The 19,060-nt window shown below is 38.3% G+C and overlaps 1 protein-coding gene across 8 annotated transcripts in view; it reads left to right on the top strand.

Moving 5' to 3' along the window:
• EPB41L4A (erythrocyte membrane protein band 4.1 like 4A) overlaps positions 1–19,060 on the top strand; it is a 124,023-nt gene that overhangs the window by 83,824 nt on the left and 21,139 nt on the right. For 6 of the 8 annotated variants that reach the window (XM_050328392.1, XM_050328391.1, XM_050328398.1 and 3 more), the window contains 5 exons: positions 2,441–2,553; positions 8,543–8,624; positions 12,939–13,022; positions 14,591–14,704; positions 17,119–17,166. In XM_050328392.1, the coding sequence (XP_050184349.1) occupies positions 2,441–2,553; positions 8,543–8,624; positions 12,939–13,022; positions 14,591–14,704; positions 17,119–17,166 (441 nt within the window). The remainder of the gene's footprint in view (positions 1–2,440; positions 2,554–8,542; positions 8,625–12,938; positions 13,023–14,590; positions 14,705–17,118; positions 17,167–19,060) is intronic. The other 2 variants (XM_050328395.1, XM_050328393.1) reach the window with 1 other exon arrangement.

Below are 19,060 nucleotides of genomic sequence, written 5' to 3'. Positions count from 1 at the left end.
CAGCTCCTGGATTGCAGTTAGAATCTGTGGTAGGTAGTAATAGCTGTGTATAATAGTAGCTCTATTACACTTGCTCTCAGTCAATCAGAATTCAAACTCAGTTGTTACTCTTGGATGTAAGATATTGCTTGTAGTGCCACTTCTGAGTCTGAGCTCATGTGACTGAATCTGATCTTCAGAAAGGAACACTATATGTATTCCGTAATCCAGACTCTTTGGGTCATCACATTATCTGGCATGATCCAGCTTCTCTTTACTGCACATAACAGGGAAATGGTTATACAGCCTTTTGGGTTTCTTAGTTGGATCCTAACCTGCATTACGTCATTTGTAACAGTGGATAGGAGTTCATGGGGGTACTGCAGATGAACTTTCTCTGTTGGACCATTTCAGCAGATTGGAGCAGGGCACTGGGGCTAGGGAGGAGAAAGCTTTGAACTGACAAGAACTTTCCAATCAGTTAAAAAAAACACATGCCATGAAGCATTTAGCTATGAGCTATTGCTGTTGGTGGTGCACTTAAGTTAATCTTATTTTTTTAAGTTTCCAGGGTGGCCTGTGATATGGCTTGCCGTGTTGGTTTGATGGGCATTACTGACAGATGTGTTTATAATCTTAGTTTTATCTAGAAAACATTAAAGTATTTATTTCCCTTCTAGTATGAAATCTTCCCTGTATTGCTTCAGTGATTTCTTGTGGAGCCCTCCTGACCTGAGTGGGTGTTCTAGTAAATGCAGGTTGTTAATGATAAATAGTGATGATCAATTGGTAATTGACATGAACTCTTTTCTTAGAATTCAGTAGTTACAGCATTTTCATGTTCCCTGAGAATCTTCTCTTTGCTTTGCATATCCGTTAGCTTTGACTGTCTTCCCTCTGCCTTTGGACTCTGTTGTAGCACCCAAAGCAGTGACATTGTTGTGTATCTGTACACATCATTAGTTTAAAGCAGAAACCATAATCCCACCATTTGTCTGTGTATGTGTGGGGACCATAATATTATCTTTTGGCTGGTCTTTTAGGTTTTGGGGTTTTTTGTGTGTGTGTTTGTTTGTTTTGTTTCTCTGTTTGTTTTGTTTGTTTTTGTTTCTTTTTGGTTGGTTTTGTTTGTGTTTTTGTTTTCTTTGTTGCTGCTATTGTTGTTTGTTGTGATTTGGTTTTTTTTATTTGTTTGGTTGGTTGTTTTTTGGGGGGTGGGGGTGTTTTTTTAATCTTCTAGGTATTTCTCCTTATGTGGCAGACAGTTTTCAGGAAAGCAATTTCCTTGTCTTAAGATCAGATACTTTGGAAGTATTAGGGGGAGAGGAAGATCCTGTTCCCAGATGTTTTGTTAAAACTGCATCTGCTATTTGTGGGACTGTCATGGTTGTGAAACTTAGAAATTGAGCAGAAGTGCCTTCTGGCTGACTTGGGAGCATCCATTAAAATGAATACAAAAAGAAAAAAAGCATTACTGTGATGTAGTGTTAGAATTCAGGAATTTTTGTCCTTAAATTCTTTTACAATTTTGAGAAGATAAAATTTCTGCAGTGCTTACTACATGTGTAAGGCTATTGGTGAAAATACAATCAGTATTTAATGGAGTCTATTCACATAACTCAGGAAGTCTCCATATGTAAAACCTATATAGCTGCTTGGTGCTTTCTAGTACAGTACCTGTTACTTCATAATCATGAAACTGCAGATGTCAACTGAGTTAATTGTAAAACTTACTTCTCTTGTGTAGTAAGTTTCCAGAAGCAAACATGAAGTTTTGGGGAGGAATATGAGGCCTATTTTACATTTTTTTGATGAACACTATATTCTACTTAGTTACATGGAGAGGAACATTAAAATGAGCATAAAATAGTGTATTTAAACTTAATAGCTTATTTAAGTTGTCCAATGAAGAGGAACCTTACTGTAGATGGGAATCAGGACTTTTACTCAATTTATTATAGTTTGGATCTGAGCTAGTGAGAACCCTTTGTAACAGTTTGTTTTGCAATCTTTGAGGTTGTCATTCCACATGGCAGAGAAGTATCCCCTTATTGGCTGGAACTGGACAATATTAAATATGTTTTCCTGAGGTGAAAACTTACAGAAAGAATTCAGGAAGAAATTAAATTACTTAAGGAAGTCATATGTTAGAATATTCTGAGTTAGACGAGCTCATGCTATCTTGACCTACTCCTAACAAGCCAACATTTTGTTTTAGTGCCTTAGTTCCTCTTGAAAATGCAAAATATGGAAGAGGTTGGTCCAGTGTCTTGATTTTGCCAACAACTGATTCAACCCAAAATTCAGGGTAGTGCTACTCAGCAGAATCGAAGTTGGGATGAGAAGTGAATAGCTAACAAAACATGCTACCCAAACCCCATACAGCTTTTTTTCAGTCTAAAGATCCTCTGTTTCTTTGATAACTTTTCCAAATGTTTTCCCATGACTTTGTGTTTTCAAGTGGCAAAACATCTTTGCGAATGACCAGAGACCCCTCAGTGCAGCTTCCGCGGCCGGACCAGAGCATTGAAAGAAGTCGCAGCAAGACTTACCCCAAAAGAACTCAACAGACAGGTAAGCCCTTGTTTGCTCAGCCTGTGGGGAGATGTCTTATTTCATCTTGGGTTCATTTTATCTTCTACAATTTATTCAGAACTGCTGCAGCATCGTCACTGATCTCTCAGAATGGACTGTGTCTTTTGCCTTAGGTCAGTGTTTTTATCTAAACCTAACGGGTTATAAAAACTCCAGTTGCTGTGGCTTAAAGATGATAAAACCCCATGTGTGTAGGCCTAATGTAAAGTCTGAAGGGGAAGTTTGAAAACAGGCAGTGAGAACATGTTTCTTTTCAGTAGACATGTCTCTCGCAAAAGAATTTTATACCTGTGTGTCTTGGTTGGTATCCCATTATTTAGATTGCTTGACCCGAGGAGTCTCTCTTGTGTGTCCTCAGTTCAAAAGCAGTATCCCTTTACTTTCGTATTAAGGGGAACAGAAGTTAGTGCCCATGCCCTTGGCAATTTTAACATGTTTCAGATCTCTCAGCTGGAAATCTATTCTGCATGCTAAAGATGTCAGGGGAAGCTAGAAATTTTTACAGGTGTTAGAGGAAGTGTGTAAGATTAAGCATGGATCACAGGAGTCATGCCTAGAATAATGGATGTTTCCTGGAATTTAATAATAGAGATGTCAAGCTCCAGTTCTGCATGTGATTACCTGGGTATGCTCAGCTTCATCTATGACAGAAGGCACTTGCATTTCTGTTGAACTTGTGCATGGAGTTAAGTGTGTGTGTGTGTGTGTCTTAGCTGTTTGAGAAAAAACTTGTCTGGGCTTTAAAATATCAAAGATATTTCTCTTTTTTAATGGATTAATATGCCCCTATAAACATTTGAGAACCTATTTTTGAATAGAGAATAGACATACACCTCTGGAAACCTCCCATGTTTATTCTGGATGCTGTCTTTTGACTCAAAAACAAAACTGGTGTGTTCTGCCTTTTAGCTGCAGTGGGTCTTGATATGTAAGATAACTAAAAGTATAGTCCTTGGAAAATAGAAGCAGTTTACAACATTTTTATTTTTAAATTTTATTTTATTTAGTTTAGTGTAAAAGGAGACGGACTGTTTTGCATTTTGATTCTGTTATCTTTTTGTTGTGTCTGTCAATGTAAGTGGGTGTCTGAGAGTTCAAGAAGCCATACACTCTTGAACTTAGTGACTTCAACTTTTGTTCAGCTGGACTGTCCCATTCTTTGGGTAGGAGTTCAAGCCAAACAGCATTTCCCACCCGTTAGTCCTCAGTTCTGTTATGTGGAAACTTTATCTATTGAGAGGTAAAGTTGTCAGGTAAAACTTAGTCCCTAAATTGAAATAATGATTGCCTTAGCACAAGCAGCAAAAGTCACTCTGTGTTGCTGCAAGGGTGTGGCTCTGTGCTTTTGTGTGTGTTGTGCTTGTTCATTTTTTTTTTCAGTCTCTTTGACTGGAATTGTGAGGAAAACTGAAACCTTCCTGTAGCCTCTTCTGCTGATGTAACATGATGCAGAATTCTGCGTTTGCTCTTCTGGTGGATTTAAATGTTTTGTTTCCTTTTAAAACAACTGCTTTGTCACCATTTTACTTATATGTAGTCGTGTAATCTCTATTACCCATCTGGATGTTTTGCTTTTAGTTACACTTAATTGGTTAGCCATTTGTTCCACGTGTGCAGTTATTTTCCACTAAGGCAGGTGCATTATCTCAAATGATATTACTGTTAAATAAATTTGTTTCATTTCCCACTCAAAATATGGGCTAAGGGAACAGAGCTATGTCGTTTAAATTCCCTCTTTCCTTATAAATAAGCATATTTTGTCATCTTTACTTTTCCATTTTGTCCTTGGCTATTCACAGTGATACACAATGAATACTCTTTCTCCATTTAAACAGGCTTTCAGAAGCTGAATGAAGACTAATGCTACTTCTCCTCCCTATGTCAGAAAACGTGACAATCTATTGCATGTCACCAGGATAAATCCTTCCCTTTTCACCGAAAACTGTTTTTGGATATAGCAAAGTCCATTTCACACAATAAATCAAGACTGTTTGATATATTTTAAACATCCCTTGCTTAAATACATTAACCCAATGTAGATTTTATTTTACAGACTAATTTTTATCTTGGAAACTACCCTGGTGTGTAGTAAGTTACATGAAATACGTAGAAATTTCCCTGACTGAAATGCTTGAGAGAATAATATGACCTTTCTTTTTAAAATAAATATCCCTTTTGCATAATGAGGCTCTGCAGAGGGGTATTGTTGATGGTTAGTCATTTGTTCTTGATGTTTCTTTTCCTGTATGGGGTAAAAGGATTAAATATGCCTTGTTCAACATTTTAAACAGGGTGATTTTAATTTTGTATGTATTGTGTATTTCTTGAGGTATTTTCTGTGAAATGTCATTTAAATTAGGATCCAACTGGACATGGCTTATAATTTAGTTTTATGGAATGAAAGTCAGGATTCCTTTTTTTTTTCCCCAATATCCAGTAACAACTTACAGATAGCTCTTTCTTTCACCTTCTCTGAGCTCAGCATCTTTCCTCACTTGCCTCTTGACTTTTTTTCTCTCTTCTTAAGACTGCAAGATAAAGTATATCAAAGGTTTCCATTCTGCAGCCAGTTCAATTAGCCTTTCTTGTTTTGGTTGGGGTTTTTTTTGTCTGTTGATACCAGTAATGGGACTAGCCACTGCACTGTTTTTGGGGATAATTAGAACAAATGCATGACTGTAATATATGCAACTGGCTCTGCCTCCATCGTATAAATGTGTGTGAAGTGCTAAAGCCTCCAGCCTCTGGCATCTCACTGAAATCTGTTCCCTTCTTTCTTTTGGTATACACGTTCTGCTGTTATAAACAATTATATGGGATGTGGGTTTTGTTTATATTCTTTCTGTCACCTGAAGGTTGAGGCTTAGCTATCTTTTGCAGAGCTAAGCAATAAAGTTTCCTTGTCTCTTTGGTCCATTAAAGTACGCTAAACTCATTAGGACTGCAGCCACTTGGTGAACCCTGGGTTAAGAGCTGGAGTAGGTGACAAGGTGATGATAGAAAATATTATTTGTATTTTCAGTAAAAATATTTGGCTTTAACAGAAGGATTGAATACTGTGAACAGAGAAAAACTATCTTTCTTGTATAAAAGCCAGTGCTATTGATTGCTTCCCCTGATAGGATAGACAGTGCAGACAGTTTGGCTTTAGCATGGCAGATTATTTTCCTAGAATCCAGGTAACAGTGGTTTAAAATGCAGTAACCTCCATTCTGTCACTTTCTTAATACGTTTCATATCTTAGTTGCTCTAGGGTTAGTTGAAAAATCAGATCAGGAAACTTCAATGGCTATGCTTTTATATCAGTTTCATAGTATGTTTTTATATTAATGCATAGGGGTTTTTTTGCTGTATGTTCAGGCTGATGTTCAAGTTGGCGTTCAGTTAGGGAAGGGTTTTTTGTTTTGTTCTGTAAAGTCATATAAGTGAAATATGTGTAACTTGCTTCATTTACTTTTCTCCTTGTTTCATCTGAAAGAGAATTACATCTGCATTTTGCTGTAATTGCAAATCACGAACTCAAACAGGTTCTCTCATTATTCTGCCTTACCCTCTTAGGGCAAGGCTGATAGTGTTCAGCTTTCCTGACAGTGCATAGGGTGAAAGCATTCATTATTGTTTTGGCTGAATGCTGGACATGAAAACTCCTTGGGAACATCCTCTCAGGACAAACACTGATGTGGCCAGACCTATTGCCACAGGGCTGAGTTTATTCAGCAGTGGAAAACATTGTTTAGGGTTTGTTGTTGTTTGGTAGCTGAGGACTTGATTTGTCCCTGCCCTATACTCTGGATATCTGTATAAACTGGTGTAAAAAAGTGCTGCCACTCTGATTTAAAAGCCAGGTGGAGAATTGGGTGTGGGTATTACAATTACAGTACTGTCTGTATTATAATAATTCCCAAGCAATCACAGGCAGTCACAGTCCCTGCTCTGACTAACACACATACTGCTACAGATTCCTGTCATTACCCTGCTTCACTAGCTTCAGTCATGGTAGCTAGAACTGTTGGTCTGGCACAGTCATAAATCTTTTCCCAGAAAATTGTGAGATTGGGTTTGAAAGTTAAATTTTTAGGAAATGCATCTTGAGATGGTTTAATCTATTTGCTTATTTATTAACTTTGAGCTTTACACTTTAAAGCTTTAATTTAAATCCCTGGTTTTATAAAACGATGGATGCGACAACTTCTGCATTTCATGTATAGGGTGTGAGATATACACACCCTTAAGGCTACAGGCTTGGAAACTGACATGAAAAATAAACATTATCACAGAGTAGGCTGTGGAAGTCCATTCATCTTTACAGGCTCTTAGTAGCACATGGTGTAAAGCATGAGCTCTTACTGCATGTTTTCCATTTGATCACACCATCCTCTGCTCTCATGACCAGGTTTAAATACAAACACTACTTCCAGATAACGTCAGTGAAATGGCTTTAGTTGATAAGAAACAGGCATGACAAGCTAACTAGTTTGACTGACTGCTATGGTTTTGGACCCTTGACTTTTTTAAAATGTAATAGTCTGCTTGAATTGAATGCAGAAATCGGCACCAAGGTGGCTGTAAAAGGGAACTGAAGTGTGTGCATTCAGCTTACTGGGAAAGTTCAGTGCAGACAATGCTGAGAGTACCTTATCTGACCAAAGGTAAACAACCAGGAGAACCTGCTACAAATGAGATGTTTGAGATTTCTGGCTATCTAAGGTATTTTGGAGAGGGCTATTACCTCAGCATGCAAGAAACAGTGATATAGATAAGTTGTTCCCATGGTGTTAGTGTTTGGACAGTTTTTATGGAGTCTATTCTTTTAAATTAAATAATCTATATCATACACAGGTTGGTAGAACAGTACTGTAGTTAGTAAAAGGTACACCAGGTGGTACATACCGTAAGTGTGGACAGAAAGCTCCTGATCAAGCTTGTTATTAGTACAAAAGAATTGTACAGCAAGAGCTTTCTTGTTTAAAAAAAAAAAATCAAATCCAAGGTCCTTGTTGTGGGTAACAGTGATATCAAACACAGCTAATATGAGATCTTGTCTCATTTGTATTATCAAATTTGTATATCTCAAATTTGTATTTCTGGATAGATTGTGCCAGTGTGCGATAGTCACTGGTAAGTTGTCTTAGGTTTTCCTTCAAGTAAATACTTATTAAAATAATAGAATAGAAATCAACAACGAGAAGCATGTGTTTCTTTTTTGAGGACTCACCAGTGCTGGCTGCTTTAAAAGCTGATGTATGCAAATTAATTCTTTTGTTTGAAAACGTCATATCTTTGCTGATTTCAGTACTTTTGTGGCCCACACTAATATAAGGGGTTATTTTATTTGATTGTGTGGGTATTTGATTGCCTGGGAAGGGCAAGCTAAATGTATCTGGATGGAAAAAATATGGTGAGAAGTCCTGAGATATCCTTGTATTTTAACACTTAGACCTAATCCATTTTCATTTCTCTATCAGTACCTTCCTTAAAGGTTGGACGTTTCTGCTTCCTGTTCTTATCTGCTTTATATTTATTTATTTGTGATTGTGATTTTTGGCCATAGACATTCTTCTGTTTTTAGAGGTCAGAGGAAGAATTAGTGGGAAGTGACATCATAGCACCAGTAGGAACAAACCTATACTCTCTTCACACCTTCTCACTGTTGATGACTGAGCAGGAAATTCCCTTCTGTTGACTGTGGCATGATATCCCTTTGAGAACAACATCTTCACACTTTGTCTTATGTGGAAGAGTAATGAATGCACCCCATGTTAAACTTTCTTGTGATCTGGTACACTAAAATTAAGAATGAGACACAAAAGTGTGATCCTTATACACCCTTAGCAAGTAGAGCATACCCCAGATAGCTTGTGTGTCATTTTATTTCTCATGCTGCCCTGTGTTCAATATGTGATTACGCTGAATAGATGTGCAAGCATTTATGCTACAGGACTGTTCTCTTTTTGATTCTTTTTTTCAGGTTCTAAAAACATGAGCCAGATTACAACAAATGGGGAAAATGAAGGAACCACCAAAATTATTGCACCTTCTCCAGTGAAAAGGTATGTATACCAGCATTTCCTTACAGCTCTTAAGGGACTGAATATTGCGTTGGATAGAGGAACAATAGTAATAATTAGTAACAGTTTATCCTGCCCTTGAGTTCAGTACCGTATGATCTGCTGTCAAAGGTCAGAAAGTGTTGCCCAGTAATTGATTTTATAAAACCCTGATCTTCTGATGAATGTGGAACAGGGATTTCAAGAGACACAGGGTTTGGAAACCATAAATCAGCACAAGTTAATGGGAAGGCAGACAGTTCCAGGTTAAATAGGAAAAAACTGTTAATGACCCAAAGGGCACTGGTCAGGATAGTCCTGTGAAGTCCTACTAGTCTCTCCCCTGGGATCTGTGGGCTGGCTGTCAGAGCCCTCAGGGCAGGGATCTTCTGTCCCTGAACTAGGCAAGCTATGCTTGGGATGTGTGGGCGGTGAGGAGCTGAGCATGGGCTCTCCTCCAGCAAGGCTGTTAATATGGCAGGTGATTACCCATTACACTGTTCAATTCCTACAAAACTCATGAGTGTTTCTGCCTGATCCATAGAAGTAGAGAATTGCCAGGGCTCTAAATTTCTGTTGTCTGCTGTGTCTACTTATTGGTGCTTAAGTCCACATCTCTAGTAATTAAGCATATTTGAAAGCAAGATGTAAAGCTCAGTTTCAGAAAGGGGTTTATATCCCCACCATTAATTTTACATGGGATATGTTTGCCTGAATCAAAAAAAGAGCGATCTAACAAAAGAATGAGTCAAAAACTCAGCACCTCACTTTTTTATTTAGTTACCTGAATGTCTGTCTCTGCATCCTCAGTAACCCTGACAGGTTTGTTTATTTGTTTGGTTGTTTTTTGTTTGTTGGGTTTTGTCTGGTTTTTTTTTTGTTTTATTTTTGTTTTTTTTTTTTAAACTTAGTAACTCTGGCCTTGTCTCTTCAATGAAGGTACAGGCTTCACATGCTAGGTATCTGGGCTGACCTATGAAGAGGGGTCTAAAATATTTACTGCAAAATACTTAGTGAATAGTGTTTCCAATTGCCTAACATTTAGTACAGTTGACCTCCAGTAGAAGAGCTGAGTTTAATTGCTTCCTCATTTTGAGGAAAATTTGATCCAATATTCTTAGAAAATCATGATCATATGTTATGATATATGTTAATGATGACAGGCTAAAAGAAAGTTTAGTATTTTCATGCTGAAGGGAGGCCACTAAGCAGAAAAGAATATATAGGTATATAAATAAAGAGATGGCACAAAGAGGACAGAGCCAGTCTCTTTCCAGTGGTACCCAGTAACAAAACCAGAGGTGATGGGCAGAAACTGAAACATAGGAGGTTCCCTCTGAACATCAGAAAACACTTTTTTCTATATGAAGATGACTAAGTGCTGGCACAGGCTGCCCAGAGATGTGGTGGAATCTCCATCCTTGGAGAAAATTCAACAGTTGTCTGGGAATAGTCTTGGACAACTGAATCTGTGTGGCCCTGCTGGAGCAGGCAGTTGGACCAGATTACATCCAAAGGATCCTGACAGCCCCAACATTCTCTTCTGGGATTTATTACGAGACTGAAAGATAAAAAGCAAGCAGTGCCATTATTCCATAGTACAGAGATGGCCGTATCGGGAGGCGTGAGAACCCTTCACTACAGCTTGTGCTCCAAATGCTCTGTATGAATTTTTAGCAATGAACTTTTAAAAAGAAATGGGAGGCAGCCTATAGAGGAAGAAACAAAATAAGGGGCTCTCAACATGGAAGCTTTAAGGTTTCTGAGTTAGTTTCTTACCATGACAGTTTAAAAGCAATTCATAGGCAGATTCTTACTGAGTCATGGTTTTTAACAGTGTTAGTCAGTTGCACCAAAAAAATAAAAGTGTTGGAAGATGTTTTTCCTTTAGAATTTAATTTGTTTTTCTCTGTATCTCTGCCTGCCCATGTAAAACACCTTTCAGGTTTGCCAGGCTTAGTATATGTGACAGTTGGCACCCAAAATTTGTGAAGCAAATTAGGTAGTTTGCTCCATCCTTTGTAATTCTTGCATTAATTGTCAGTCATGTTTGCAAAACATTTTTCATCAGCTCTCACAAGCTGAGTTTTCATAGTTAAACTGTATCTCATTCACTGTTGAGGTATGTTGTTTGCATATGCATAAATTGTATAAATTCAAAGTTAACCATAAAAAAGGCCCAACAACAGTAATCTCACATGAAATTCAGATCCTAACCTTTTCAGGTACTTTGAGTGAACTCAGTATCTCTTGCAATTGTATCCCTGGAGATAATACTTGTATCTGAAGAGCTGTCGTGCTCTAGCTTTGTATCTATAAAGCATGTGTCTGCTCCAAAGGAATAACGGCCCAGGAATTTAATGCAGTATATTCACCCCCCAGGTAATTTCTCTCTCTTGCTTTTTTAAGATTTGAAAAGAGTGTTCACATTTCTTTGAGTTCAGTATAAGTATTGTTCAGCAGTTCATGCTGTGCAAAATCAATTGCTTTTTGCAATATAGGATTGAGACATATTTCCCTGAGTTACTTGCTTTGTCTGTAGTAAGCACATATTTCTGAGCCTGGGAACAGACTGTAGGCACCTATGAGTCAATAATTAGTGGATGCAGTATTAAGAAAATGATTTACTTGATAAGGTGTAATTTAATTTCTTTTCCTGCTGACTTACTGTAGCTTTGCATTTTGTTCACTATGTGAGAATTAAATGATTAACTCAATGACCTGTAGTAACCAAAGGCTAAGGTTAGAAGTGGATTAGTGAGTTAAGTAGCCATGATTCCTTCATAATGCTGAGTCTGTCACCTCCTGCTCTGGGCAAAGAACTCCAGCTTATATCCTTCTCTTGATAAGCAACTGTAAATCTTTTATTTATTCTGCTTGAGTTGCACTTTATAAAGATACGATGTATTAATGATTGTACTGGGAGGATGTCAGTAATAATTCCTGAAGACCTTAGTGAAAATCAGTGTGGCTGCCCAGTTCTGTATCAGGTGAACTGCTTGTTCTTGTAGAAAGAGAGATGGTGATGCTGGAAAACCATACCTGGCCATTGGTAAGGACATGGGTGCAAAAGCATGCTTCAGCTAAAAGCCATTCTCCAGCATTTGAAGTGGCAGTCCATCTGGGAGCATTAATGGGTTAGAAGCTATAAAACTGGACACTGGGAGAATTATGAGAGTACAGGAAGAATTGGAGCATCTTGCTGTTTTCACCCCCGTCTCCTATAGGTATGAGAGATTGGTTACAAAGACTGATAAATCTATCAAGCTGGTGACTACCTTGACTGTCCTGGTACTTCACCTTTCAGCAGTCAGTGAAATCAGCTCTTTCACACCATTAGTTATAGCTAAAAGAAGACATAAGCCTTTACTGGGGAGGGAATGAGAAGAATATGATACTAAGTGAACCTATGAACTTGTGGTCTGTCATTTTTTTAATAGTTACTACCCCATGCCTTTATTGCTCCCTTTGTAAAGTAGGTACTGTAGATCTGGAAAAATGGTAGAGAAATATGAATAAGGATAATCAGAGGTATGTGGTGACTCCTGTATTGGGAGAGGTGAAGTAATCTGTGATTCTTTCACTTGGAAAAGAGATTAGACAGTTGTTAAAAATGTATATTAAAGAAATATGGTGTTCAATTTGTGATTGTGGAATTATCATTCATAGGGCTGCTTTTTTTTTTTTTTTCCCCTCTTTCTATAATCACAGAAACAGTGAGCGACACAGGATAGAAGATTTGAGCCAGGTGGAAGATCTGAAATAAAATTAAATAACTGTTTATGCCACAATTAAATACTGCAGCATTCTTCCACCAGGCACTATTTATGCCAAAGATTAAAAAAATATTCAAGAGGGTGTTTAAGTAAATTCATGGAAGAAGGTTTCATCAACAGTTATGTGAAATAAAAAGTAGATAAAGCCTCTGATTCAATAATCTATTAACTGCATATTATGGAAGACTGTGAGAGAATATTGTGTGTTCACCCTATTGTCAGACTTCTTGCCTAAATGTCTGTTCTTTATTCTGAGACAAGACTGACGATTTTTCTGACTCAGTGCCACCATAATTATGAACTTGTAGAGCTGATTTTTTGGTTTGTTTTTTTTTTCCTCTTATGATCTTTCTTTCTAGGAGACATTTTTCAACATAGCAGTTGTTCTCTTTCACACAGCAGACAAATAACTAAATGACAGGGTGGGTCTCTGTAATGACAGTATGCCTTTAAAATTAATTTTTAAGAGATCAGTGTGAAAGAAAATGTGATTCTATGTTGTGGGTTTTAAATATATATACATATATGTACTTTTATTTAGCTTTAAAAAGATGAAAAATGAAAACAGTCCAGAAACCCAAAGAAGTAAATCAAGTGCTCCGTGGGAGGAAAATGGCCCACAGAGGTAAGGCAGGGCATGATGTCTTGGATATTGTACCATGGTAAATATGCCACAGCAGTAGGTTGAAGGATATTAATATAATAGTGTGTTATTGGGGTCATAATAAATCTGTATTGCATGTAAGTAGATAGGTTCTGTCATGGATAAATAAACAATTAAAAATGAGGAAACTATGTGTAGGAGGAGGTGATCAGTGAATAAAAATCACCAGCAGCTTTCCACAGACGTGTCTTTTGGGGCACCATGATGATTTACCCTTTGTGCTCCTTCTGTAAACATCAGTAGTTTTCAGAGTAAGGACAAAGCAGTGTGCAAATATTCTCTTGCTAGATAGACCTTTTTTTTTGTCGTTATTTTTAAAGAAGTAGTGGTGTCATCTTGTCACATTTTGGCTCTAGTGCCTAAATTGTGGTCAGTACAGCAGCAAGTTTGATCCTGCAGGAGTCAAAGAATGGTAGGATGGAGTTTTATCACATCCATGCATTCTAAAGGACTATGCAGTTTTAGACACATAAGCAGACTCTATGTTGCATAGGGGCTTTGACAGCTTCTAATAATAATTCTCATTGAGATGAACTGTGGGAACTTTTCACCTGTGCAGAGCAGTGCTGTAATCAGCAGAATTGCTGATTAATTGGTTAATCTGCTGTCTGCAGAATTAGGTGAAGAAGAATGTATCCAACTTGAAAGGTCACAGGCTGTAAGGAAAACAAAAAAAAACACATTAGGTGAAATTTTGGGAGAATTAGCATCTTTTTGCAACACAGTTGTGAAAAGGACTAAGTGATGTTAGATACAGATAAGTGGTTGAGTCCCTCCAAAAAGTGGCAGAACATAAGTAGACACCACCCTGGTGACAGGTGACATGAAAGAGTGACATATACTCCATGCCAGGCTCAGTAACACTCTTGGAAATGGTCTTTATTCTTCTCTGGGAAGGTATCACAGGGTAATCTATTCATGCAGTTGAAAGGCTACATTTATTTGGTAATAACCCAACATATTGGCTCCCACTTAGGCTAAAGCACATAACCTGGGGCTTGAAACACCTCCACACTCTTGGCAGATATTTGTGTAGATGAATAGCAGAAAGATGGAACTAAAATTATTTCATGTTCCCAAGCATCAGCTCTGTGATGAAGATATATGTCATGAAAGGAAGTTTTCATACTTGTATCCATAGAAAATTTAAAGAATAGAGGTGCAGAAAACATAAAGAATAGAGGTGCATTTGAATACCTAGCTCTGGGTTGGATAAGTCATACAAAAGCACAAAAATTTTATTATGCTAAAAGAATATGGATACACTTGGACCTACATTTTGTAAGCTTTTGTTGGCTTGGCAATGCTAAGAGATCTCTCTCCTAAATTTAGGAGAGAGAAACATACTTATTGCTAGACAGCAGTACCAGCTGTATTTACATAGCACGCACGCACAAAAGCAGGTATAGCTGAATATGTACACATGGGGGTATGAGCCTTCTTGGTTTTGTAAGCTAGACCTCAGTTAGCTGGCCTACCTGTCCTGGAAATTTTAAAGCTGACTCTTTGCTTTTCCTTTTTAACCTTAGTGGACTGTATAATTCCCCACATGACCGCAGCAAATCACCAAAGTTTCCTTACTCTCACCGAAGGAACCCATCAGGTGGCAGCGAAAATGAGTCTGGGCAACCAGTCCGAAGGAGGTAAGAGCCTGGGATTAATTACTGTAAGCTTCTCACTGTAGAAACTTGAGGTCCTGCATGTCTGCGTTCAGCTCTTGGAGGCACAGCTGGGTCCTGGAAAAAGGGGTATTTGAGGAGCCAGTCAAATAAAAAGTCTTGAGTGAGGATACCACATCTGGTTTTGGAACAGAAGCTTTGGTCAGATTGTTTGCTTTTGCGCTGTTCTGGGTACTGGGAAAATTATGTTAAAATATGAGAAATTTCATTATTGGCATGTACAAGATCCTTTCAGTTGCTGCAGCTGTTCTTGTTTGGTGAACGAAAGGACTGATGGATGTCCCTTGCTTGACAATGAGCTTCCAACCCAGAGCAGTATTTTAAGTACATTGCTTTGCTTTAATTGCCACTAGGATTAAATGAATGAGCCATAAGGCTGTCTTCAACAGTCCCATGTGTGACTTTACATTAGAGAGGATGCCAACAAGAATACCACTATGTAATACTTAATGTGTTTTCAATTGGTACATGCTGAATTGAATAACTCGGAGAAGTAAAACTAAATGAGTGGAGATTCTTGTGCTGTGGGTCCTTGAGTATGTCCAAAATGCAAATTACAGGGACAGTTCTGAAGTGATGCAGTATTTAGAGACTTTGTGTTACCTGGGATGATTTGTCCTGCTGAGAAGCTGCTTTCATCACTGAGGCACCCTACGTTCTGCTGTGATTTGTTGTGAAGTATAAGCAAGCATAGATACTGTGCCACATTCTTTGCAGTCTTCTAAGACTGCCTTATGAGCAGCACCTCAGAGTTACGTCTCCTCTTGACAGCTCTGAAATGATTACCTGGCTTTCAAAGCCAGGCTTTGCAAAGGGGTCTCTGACAACACAGCTGTATTGATTAGAAAATCTATTTTGATATGGGGCTTTTATACTGGATGAGTTTCTGAACTGCTCCACACCTTTTTATATGCCACTAGCTGTCTAGAACAAGAGGGAAGAAACTCATTCATGGTGTATGCTTAGTGATCTCAGGTACATCAGTGTAGTTCTGTCTAAGGCAATAGAGGTGATTTATCCTATTGAATAGAGCCCTCATAGGTGTCGATAGCAATGTCTTTCCCAAATGGATTTTGTTGTGGTTTCACCCCATCCAGCAACCAAACCCTACACAGCCCCTCACTCACACCACCACCAGTATGACTGGGGAGAGAACTAGAAGGGTAAAAGCTGGAAAACTCATGGGTTGAGATAAAGACAATTTAATAGGGAAAGCAAAAGCTGTGCACACAAGCCAAGCAAAACAAGGAATTAACTCACTGCTACCCATGGGCAGGCAGGTGCTCAGCCATCTCCAGGAGAGCAGGGCCCCATCACATGTAAAAGTTACTTGGGAAGACAAACACCATCACTTCAAATGCCCCCCACTGCCTCCTTCTTCCCCCCACATTATATACTAAGCATGATGCCATATGGTCTGGAATGTCCCTTTGGTCGGTTGGGGTTCACCTGTCCCAACTGGACAGGTGTCTCCTCCCAACCTCCCATGAACCCCCAGCCCCCTTGCCAGCATGGCAGTATGAAAAACAGGCCTTGGCTCTGTGTAAGCCCTGCTCAGCAATAACAAATTATCAACTCTGTGTTCACCACAAATCCAAAACACAGTCCCATACCAGCCACTGGGAAGAAAACTAACTCAACTGCAGTCAAGTGCAGTACAGGTTGTCTGATGCATTGGTACCTTAGTTGTTGAAGCACTTGTTTGGCTCTGTAAAAACAAAAGACTTGAGATATTCAGTGCAAAACTGTTTTGTACCAAGAAAAGAAAAGTGTTTGTGCACTATGCAACAGGAATTTTTTTGAGATGGAAAGTCTTTATCATATGGGATTTGCATTTGGCTGATCTAGTTAGTGGACAGGCAGTCATGCCAATAGCAGGTTTTCTCTTGGACAAAATGTTTTTAAAAGTCTTATCTCGTGCCCTGCGAGACTGTGAAGACTCACAATAGTAGGTAGATTCTAACTTATTTATGTCTTCCTGAATTGTGGTTTTATTCATGCACTTTCCTTTTCCAACTGTTTAATAACAATAGCTGTGTTGTTTATGCACTTTTTACTGGAGTTAAAAGGGAAACATCAGACTTGTTATGTTGGAAACAGTAGGAAGCTCTAAATGCTAATATGCTATGCTTATCCCAGCAAGTCAGGGGTTTGCAGTGAGAGCTTCAATGGGACTATGCCTTCAAAACTCATTGTAAAGATATTCTGAAAAGTTAAAAAAAGCATATGCCCTATTTTCTATGCTGAAAAACAAACAAATAAACAAAAGGAAACAAAAAACTTGGTAAAATTTTGTGGTTTTTTTAAAGATGGGTGGTTTTGTGTATTTTTATTAAGTAACTCAGTGGTATTTCATTAAAACTTCCTTAATGCTGCAGGAAAAATCAAAACAGTGGTGAAGATTCAGATTTAAAGCAAAGGAGAAGGTAAATATATAATCTATAGCAGCTATGAAATTATAGTGAAGGTACTGATCATATTTTAGTTGACTTCATCCCCTCCTTTCGTTGCTTCTCCACCATCTTCTTAATGTTTAAAAGGTTTGTTGTGTTATGCCCATTTCATTTTTCCTTTCCTATCCAACTTTTGCTAAAATGCTCTGTGGCATAGCCTCCTCACAGCTTAGTCTTGCAAGCTACCTTTGCACATTGTTACTACACCATGCTGCAAGCAGTTTGTGAAAGTTTACTAAAGGCTTGTCTGCAACTTGAAAGTCAATTCTAAAAGTTTTAGCTTTCAGATTTTACGACTACAGATTTGTTTTTAATTCTTCAGCCTCTCTATCCATTTTTAATTAATCTGATTTGAAAGCAAGTATGCTATCATTTGAGATGAATTGTTCTGCAAAAGGTGGGTGCAAAGGCATGTGTAACTCCTCACTGTCTTCTCACTGTTTTGCACATTTTTTTCTGACTTTTTTCTTAAGCTTTTCTTCTTTCCCCTCCCCTGTTCAGTCTTGACTGATTGTCACATTCCAAACAGAATGCTGGTGTGAATTCAGGTGTGGCCTTCAACAGCTTCAGTTTTTGACAGATTTTTGCCACATCAGCCTGTCATGACTGTTCTGTGCTTCTCCTTGCTCATGTGCTCCTACTCACACTGCCAGAATAAGGAGACAGTGGAGTGCATTTCAATATCAGAGACTGTTGAAACTTGTGAAAGAGGGGAGGCACTCTCAGGATCTGATTCACTGCTGAAGCACGGGAAAGGAGCTCTGGCAGAGATACAAACATCTCGGAGACAATCACAGGAAGTCAGAGAAAGTGCTTACATAATTTGTACTTATTGCATCAGATAACAGATTATTTTTTTGAAGAAGGTTACCATTACAAGCTGCCAGGGGTAGTCCTGTGACAGATGTCCAGCACATAAAACTGAGAAGATTTAGTTAAGCACCTCAGGTGAAAAACCCCAGTGCTCAGAAGGGACCTCTTCCCAAAGACTGTTCTTGCTGTATTACAATACAAATGCATAAGTTTGTTATTGTGTATTGCAACAGACCTTCTCCACTTCCTCAGAATTTGGCTGCTGTACTCTCATTGTAGTCAGAAATAGACTGCACCAGAATGTGAGCTTTCTCTGCCAGCTGTTTCTTTGAAATACCAAATCCTGCAACACACTTCAACCCCCCAAGCCCTCTCCTGGACTGTATTTGCTGTGTATCCTGCCAAACTGACTATGCCTTCCTTCCTGCTCCTTTAAAGGTCTACCTACAAAATATTAAATATATTGCATGACCAAGAAAAAAAGAGAATAAAGGATGGAAGGCACTTTGTCAGAGATTATGATGATCTTATGTGTTCTTGCATTTGGCTTAGGAAAGCACCTTTGTTTCTGGTTTTGGTATCTTACTCAGTTCAGTAAAAGCTGGTGTTTAATATTCAGTAAAAGATAATATTCTGACAGCAACCGTGAGCAGCTGCCACTCAGCTGACAGCTCAGCAGCCCTTCTCTCTCCTCACAAGTGCTTTCCTGACAGGGAACACAAGGTAGTTTGATATGTAGTATCCAAAAGGCAGATCAGATTTCCATTCCTGAAAAACTAGAGAAAGGGCTTATCTTGATTTTGATCAAATAGGTTGTTTTATCTTGTACTTTGCCTGCCATGCTGTGATTTTTGATGCTTTGGTACAATATGGGATAAATTGCTTAAATCACAGTAAGAAAATACTTGTGGAAGAAAATAATCATGCTAATGACCTGAAGGTGTGAAAGAATAGTGTTGCTTGAATGACTTATTAATGTTGAAATTAGTGGAATATTTATTAAATATCTGATAAGATTGGGGTGGAGAAAAGTATTTTGAAGTACTTTTTTTGA

Source organism: Myiozetetes cayanensis, unplaced genomic scaffold (genome assembly GCF_022539395.1).
Source record: "Myiozetetes cayanensis isolate MyiCay16 unplaced genomic scaffold, myiCay2020 scf4, whole genome shotgun sequence".
In the NCBI taxonomy this organism is placed as follows: Eukaryota; Metazoa; Chordata; class Aves; order Passeriformes; family Tyrannidae; genus Myiozetetes; species Myiozetetes cayanensis.
The sequence above is the reverse complement of the archived record's forward strand: the minus strand, read 5'-3'. Positions and strand labels throughout refer to the sequence as shown.